Here is a 7500-nt window from a genome sequence, read left to right as displayed (position 1 = left end):
CTGTTGAAATTTAACAAGAAGACTCCAATTTCTCCATGACATATTGATTATAATATAAAATAGAGAATAGCGCCTAGAGGGAGATCGCCATTTGCGCGTTATCATAAAGATCGGGAATAGACCTTTTTGCAGATACGGCGGCCATTTTGATTTCTATTGTTTCGGAAGACATTATGGGATGCTCAGAGGGCAAATTAATATGTATTTGTCCCCTGGGCATCCCATAATAGCTATTCGAAACAATAGAAATCAAAATGGCCGCAGTATCGGTAAAAAGGTCTATTACACACATGAACTGCCTGGTATCTATTGATCAGAAAGGATCTAATCCATAGTAAGAAGCAGGGTCTACACCAAATATGTTAAATTATTCTATCGGATCTATTGCATGCATAACAAGTCATTTAGAAAAAGGAGCCCCGCACTAGTCTGTTTCCGTTGCCAATTGCCTCGTGTACTACATGTACTAAGAAGTGGACATGAGAGCATGAGAGGTGGGCATAAATATTGTCGTAAATCCATGTCAACACGTGCACTTCCTCCATAACCTTAGCAAGACAACTAGGTGAAGAAATCCGATTTGGCCTGAGATCCGTCTTTTGGTGTTTTGGTGGAGTCACCTTTGCTATAATGAAACAATTGACCTCAGTCTTCAGGAGGTCAGGCACAAACACTAACTTTAACAGGTCTGACTGAACTTCTCTAAGAGAAACAAATAATTCAGTATTCGGTTAATTAATGAGTCATCAAATTCTCCCTTAAAATTTTTTTTTCTTGTCTAAAAACATTACCTTTGCTGGGCATTAGGAGCAGTTACACAGGGCACTTTTACCACGGTAATTGACCCTTTTACCAGGCACTGGAAACTGCGTTTAGTGCATGCGTGGTAAATTTCCATGGATGCGTCAAAAGGATTAGACGAAACACCCATGGCATTTAACGTTAGTAAGTTGGAAGGGTGTGTTGATGCCCAAGGTGCAAGACATGTTGTGATTAAATTTTCCGCCAATGAATTGCGCAAGATTTCCTTTTACCTCGGCCGTAATTTTCGTAACGTGTGACCGCTGGTTATCACGGTATAATAAAAGCCAAGTGTGAGGCACCCCGGGAGAATTTATCATGGGAAATGGCATTTAGCATGATGTGAGTAACCGCACCTATTATAATAAGCAGACAAGCAGCAACGGTGCAATTTGGAGACGAAGTACCAAAAGTTCAGAAAATCCAGTATATGACCGTAGTTAGTTGACAATTGAACCGACACGAATTCCCCTTAACTCTGGTATCATGCACAACTTTTTGTCAGTGATAATTCTATTGCCTACGCAAATTCTATTGTCTACGCAATTGATATGCAAAACTCATTGCATTCGTATAAGCTTGATACTCGCCAAAATTCAAAAAGTTTAATTGTTAAACGACAGCACTTCTTGTCAGACCTCAACCTTCTTGTCAGGAATCAACATGGAACGATATTAGTTTTGTGTTTTTTAACTGTGCCCACAATTAAGGTTGCACCACTGTTTCCTGCCAGAAGTGGTCTCTTTAATTTTGCTTTCGCTGGTATGGGTTGATAATCAAGAGAAAAGAGACGTCTGCTATTGGTCTAAACCGATTGTGCTGAGTATGCGCGGAGGTTACTTTTCGACCGTATCAGTATGTCATACCTCACATGACGCTCAAGGTACGTCATGTTACCTGCACTAAATAGCAGCGGAACCATTGTAAAGGAATGCGCAAGACTCAGCTGGTTAAAGTCACAGTCGGACTGAGACATATCAGGGAGCATAAGTTTTGAACAGTGCCGTCCAAGGTCGTGGACGGCGGTTGGATCAAAGCGAGATTCGACCCATGGCAGAGGTTTCTTTCCCGTAATTGTAATCCCACCGAAAGCCAAATGCTAGCAGGGAAGCACTACTACAAACGAAACCGAAATCTCTGTGAAGAGCTGTCCAGGAAAATGCACAAGAGGAACTATTTAAAAGGTGATGTTTCCGCTAATGAATTTAATCAAGAAAGTTTGCTCACCTATGGGTTTCTTAAAACGTTTGCTACACTTTATTTCTATCCTCTATCATGTCCTCATCCTACCTTACTTTGATTGTTATGGTCCAGTGCGGGATTCCACAATCGGGAAGCTAGAGTGATTACTAAATTGCCTTTCGATGCATGCGAGCTCGAGTCTTGGCTTGTAAACAAACTTACTCACTTGGGAACTTCAAACGTTTTGTTAATTAAACGATATTAAAAGCGTGCTCGGCGTACGGCAATCCCGTAAAAGAGTTTTGAAGGGTTTTTATAACCTTTTTTAAAAGTTTGTGGAGATAATTTTACCGTGTATAAATCTTTGTCTTTCCCTTAGTTTTATTTTTATCTTAAAATGATGCGTCATAAAAATGCTAGTAACACAAACGAAGTCTTCGCAAAACAGTGGCCGCTTAAAATAGTGCTGAAAGCTTGTTCAATACTGCGCAATACGAGTTGCTTCATAACGTGATCGTCGGAAAATCAATTCATTGCTCTCAATCGATTGATGAATGATAGATCGATCAATCAATCAACCACCACATCCGCCACAACCACCACAACCACCACAACCACCACAACCACCACAGCCACCGCATCCTCCGCATCCTCCGCATCCGCCACAGCCACCGCAACCGCCACAGCCACCGCAGGCTCCACCTCCAACAGTGTGCTTGTAGTATGAGTTGGTTGGCACAGTGTTGGAGAAGTAACCAGCTGCTAAAACAAGCGTCATGTCTTCGTTGTGAATCCTCCTTACTTTGTCCCTTTGCACTGTTAAACCGGCCGATGGTATCATGTAGCTACTTCCGTCTGGAGGGTTATAAGGTTGGCACAAGAGGTGAAGAATGGCAACTGCAAAGCCAAGGGAGATGGCCTCTGGAACATATTGAATCTCGGCTGGAAATGAGATTTGTCCTTTCCTGAGGTCGACGTTAAGCCATGCCTTCTCTCCCAAAAGATCTATGGAAAACTTGTCTCCCAACGACTGAACTCGCTTCCATCCTTGAGTTCCGAATAGCGAGAAGAACTTAAGGGTTAGTCTTCCTGGCTGACCCTTTATGCCAGGGGTTCCCTTTACACCTGGTTTTCCACGTTCTCCTTTAACACCGGATACACCGGGAACACCTTTCACAAAACCGTCCCACTTGCCAACGCAAATTCCCCAGTCTTTACTTCCTCTTATAAGGATTGCTCTTTCCCCTTCCTGCTGGTTCAACGTACAGTATTTGGATGGGTTGCTGACTTGATGACTCTGAGGAATAGCTTCCCCACCAACAAGGTGTGCTGTGCTAACAACCCTTCCAGCGTGGTCAATAATCTCAACAGAGGACAGCTGTAGTAGAACAGAGTGCATAACGCGACAGGCAAAAGCTTCTCGACGACGGTAGTCAGTCAATCTATGCACTGCTACTTCACATGGGCTGGATGAAGATCGAGCTAACAACGTTGGTGAAAGTATCAAAGTCGGGGAGCTCAAAATCTGTGTGGGATCGCTAACACGACTGAATTTTGTCTGGGGCATCACGACGAAGACATAGCTGTGTAGTCTACGTTGTTGCGCCACGGTGGTGAACGAAACCTTCTGCGCGCCGCCATTGATTAGTAATTCGTGTCTCATCGGCTCAGGTGCCTCATTGCTCTCAGATGTGGAAATATTATCCAGATAACCCAAAAAATAGTACTCGCTAGCCACGTCAAAGGATTGTTTGAAGCAAGAGCAGGTACCATTTCGGTAAATACGAACCTAACGGAAATGAAGAAAACAACTTGATTAGCTGTTATGTGTTTTTTGTATGACAACAGAAGTCCATAACCCAGAGGTGCTGTTGTGCGATGGAATGCGGCCCATCAATTTGCAGTATTATCTATTCTTAGAACGGATACTGCCAAATTTTGTGCGGGACAAAAATGTGGCAGCATTATGTTCCATGGACGATCCATAATTTTGCATTAAGCACGAGCAATCCCTCGTGCGGCTACTTGGTTCCGGGCAAGTTTGGCGAGACCTGTATTATAAATTAAGATAATACCGAAAACTGACGGGCCAAGGCCAAATGGGGGAGATCGACACTTCTGGGTTATGGACTGGACTTCTGGATTCTATTCGAAATGGTCAGAGTTCAGGGTTCTTATATTATGTTCACCCAAAACTCTTGCCTCTTAAAAGCGCGAACATGTATCAACATTAAACTTCTTGACGGTCTTAGGCCTCCATGTCCAAACTACTCCTTTTGCAATAACTTCAATTCTTTTTACAAGGGTATGGTAACTTAAATACAAGTTAGTGCGATTTTCCTTTTTTCAAAGCTATAAGCTGCATCTAACACGAAAGCAATGTTGGCAATGATTTTAGAAATGACTCTGATCATCGCGAGGTGACTGACGTGTAAATTTGTTAAGGCTGGGTCGCAAGAATTTTCTGGCGTTGCTTAGTTTATTACCTTAAGTGCCCTGCTTTTCCATGTACAGAAAGAAAACGTAGACAAAGCGGCTGACTGGACACGCACATTTTCAGCTGGCCCTTCAACTTTCTTCTTCATAACTCGTTCGCCGTTGGCAACATCCATTTTGACCATGTATGATTTAGGCTTCGGAAGACCCTCAACCTCGAAGGAAACCAAGTCCACGGTATATTCACGAGACGCTAGAGAGGAATAATCCGCTCTTTCGAGATGCAGATGCTCGGGAGGTTCTCCGCGAAACATGGCCCCATTCAACTCAAATGTCACTCCAGTTGAACTCCATGTCTGTCTTGTTTGTTGATCTGATACTGTGAGTCTTGAGCCAGGCCGTCGATCGTTAACAGAGTCATCGTGCTTTAACACTCTTCCCAACAGCCTGATGGTATCGTTCCTGTAGATAACTGGGTGAACCTGATGAGCATGCCAGATGAGATCAAAATCGTAGCATGGAACAAGAAAAGCCTCTTGGTGCTTCTGCTTGAGCAAAAGGTGTTGCTTGTACCTTTCTATTGCGTTTCGTAAAAACTTTTTATCACCATAATGGGGTAAAGACACCTGATAATAAAAGACCCTTTGTCGACGGGAAGCTTGAGCGATGTCATACTGAATTCTTGACTTGAAATATGGCACGTCGATAGCAGGGGCTTTAAGGTCAACTTCAAAAGGCTCGTTTGGGTACATCTTGGTCCACAAGTTCCTGGCCTTCTCAAACCCTTTTTCACGTTGCTGTCCCATTAGGATTTTGTGATCTACCAGGGAGGAGACAATTTCATTGCAATCGCGTTCATAGCTGAGTGGTGATAGCATATGCACATGCCAAACCCAAGCAATGTCAAGGGGTGCAGCAAGGTCGACAGCAGAAGTCTGAGCAACCAGTGGTAGCCAGAGTAACTCATATCTACAAATTTCAGACATCGTCAATAAACCCGTCCACCCCAAGTAAGTCGAAGAAAAAAAACCTCAAGTGAAGCTATGATATTCGCAGTTATAAAGGCAATTTTTTAGCAATTGCGTAGAGAAGCCTGAAAAATTCAGGACCTCAACGGGGTTTCAACCCCTCGCGATACCTATGAAGCCATTGACGTCAGGGAGGCTCTAACCAACTGAGCTATGAAGCCACTGACGTCAATGGCTTCATAGCTCTGTTGGTTAGAGCGTCCCACCGGTATCGCGAGGTCACGGGTGCAAACCCGGCTTCTCTACGCAATTGGAAAGAGTTGCGTTCAAAACTGCGAGGATCATAGCTTCACTTGATTTCATATCCGCACTTCAATGTATGATTCATTTCATATATCATTTCGTTTATTGATTCATTAATCACGGGAACACTTGAATCCACAAATGAACAGCTTCTAACGTCATTTGCTTCATAGGTCAGTTGGTTAGAGCGTCAGGGGTTCAAACCCCGTTGAAGTCCTGAATTTTTCAGGCTTCTCTATGCAATTGCTAAAAACATAACTGCGAGGATCATATTCGCAGTTCAATATATGATTCATTTTCATTGAAAGAAAAAACAATTTTAAACTATCAGTTCCGAAAAGTCTTAAACTCAATTATACTTAAATACCCAACAGAAGCGCTCTGCCTTATTGCTGCATTCTGTCACAGGCACGAGTTCAATTGAAACATAGCTTACAATGTAAGAACAAAGGAAGAGGAAAATGTGCATTGTGCATTTAAGAGACAAATATAATTGTCCAGTTAAGTGCCAGGATCACTTCCATCTTTAGTTTAAAAGAGGTACAAAAAAGAACTGAGCAGGAAATTGATTAAACGCTGATGAGTTGATCAATTAGCATGGATTTAGACGAGTTAACTTATAGTTTATTACCTTCTTATTGCGTTTTGAACATGCGGACCAGCATACAGACATGGGTGTTCATCCACTACCTTCAAGAACTGTCGGTGAGCGAGGGCTGCATCCAGAAGACCGACATCGATGCGTATCCTTTTCCGCGACATCGCTGTTTTGTCCATCTCCTATTTTTTGGCCCAACAGCAAGTAAGGTGACAATTTAGACCAACAGTAACTACCTTGAAAAGTGCTGAAAACAACCCATAAAATTATTAACCTTGTTGCAAAAATTTCAAATTATATTTTACGCACTAACGAACGAGAAACTCAGTCCGTTTTAAGACAGAACGATGGACTAAAATTAAAGAGGACATTTGACCATTTAAATTGGAAGTAAGATTTATACATTACAATATGATATATATACATACTTAATTAACCCCTCTCCACAGGGGCGTTTCAGGGCCAATGAAACACAATGAACGAAGCGACAGAAGAAGAAGAACAACAACTGTTCCTCGCCAATAATACAAGGACTTTTCAGAGAAGGTACCCCAAGTAGGATTCAAACTCGTTATCTCTTCATTCTACTACACCACAAACGCGTACATGGCAGACCTTGTTTGGTGGACGGGGGATGTATTTATTAAAGAATTGTTTGCGTGACCGGAAACGAGTTTTTGTGTTTTCGTCCCTATGGTTGGGTCACGGATTGTGAACTCTGGAGTTCGTAATTGGGCAGGATATGAAACATAGGTAACGACGACAGCGGACTGAGCATAAACCAAAGCACCGATATCACGAAGTGACCAAGATATTGTAACAACAAAAAACACTGAAATACTGTGAAATTTGAAGGAAATGGGCTAAAACATCCTTCTAACAAAGTGTAGGCTACCCGTAGCCTGTTGTTAAATTAAGTGTAACACTTGTGGTATCAAGATCATTTGGAAAAGTTCTTTCGAAATTGTTTTTCATGCATATTATAAATAAATAACCAGAGAATTTTCTCGTGCAATTTGGAGTAAATGAGCACGAGTAAATAATTTCAAAGCTAGCTTCGGGCTCGTGCAATTTTCTCTTTGAATTTACTGGTGCTTTGTTATTCCAAAGTGCACTAGAAATCATGCGATTACCTGAGGGTGTCAATGGAGTTAACTGTTTAGCGTATAAAGACGTTTTTTGGCTGTCGTAACCGTATGAACAAAAATATAT

The 7500-nt window shown here is 42.2% G+C and overlaps 1 protein-coding gene and 1 long non-coding RNA gene across 2 annotated transcripts in view; one reads left to right on the top strand and one right to left on the bottom strand.

The window, feature by feature from the left end:
• The window catches only part of LOC138007454 (uncharacterized), a 14271-nt gene that overhangs the window by 292 nt on the left and 6479 nt on the right, over positions 1-7500 (bottom strand). The window contains exons 2-4 of the mRNA XM_068854379.1: positions 6322-6535; positions 4470-5388; positions 1-3772 (exon numbers count right to left, since the gene is read on the bottom strand). The exon at positions 1-3772 is cut by the window's left edge and continues 292 nt beyond it. Coding sequence (XP_068710480.1) covers positions 2558-3772; positions 4470-5388; positions 6322-6467 — 2280 coding nt within the window. The 5' untranslated portion in view covers positions 6468-6535 and the 3' untranslated portion in view covers positions 1-2557. The remainder of the gene's footprint in view (positions 3773-4469; positions 5389-6321; positions 6536-7500) is intronic.
• The window catches only part of LOC138007460 (uncharacterized), a 16932-nt gene that overhangs the window by 6885 nt on the left and 2547 nt on the right, over positions 1-7500 (top strand). Inside the window, exons 2-4 of the long non-coding RNA XR_011124044.1 lie at positions 5229-5429; positions 6353-6492; positions 6738-7500. The exon at positions 6738-7500 is cut by the window's right edge and continues 2547 nt beyond it. This is a non-coding gene — a long non-coding RNA (uncharacterized lncRNA). The remainder of the gene's footprint in view (positions 1-5228; positions 5430-6352; positions 6493-6737) is intronic.

This window comes from Montipora foliosa, chromosome 6 (genome assembly GCF_036669935.1).
Source record: "Montipora foliosa isolate CH-2021 chromosome 6, ASM3666993v2, whole genome shotgun sequence".
Classification (NCBI taxonomy): domain Eukaryota; kingdom Metazoa; phylum Cnidaria; class Anthozoa; order Scleractinia; family Acroporidae; genus Montipora; species Montipora foliosa.
The sequence above is the reverse complement of the archived record's forward strand: the minus strand, read 5'-3'. Positions and strand labels throughout refer to the sequence as shown.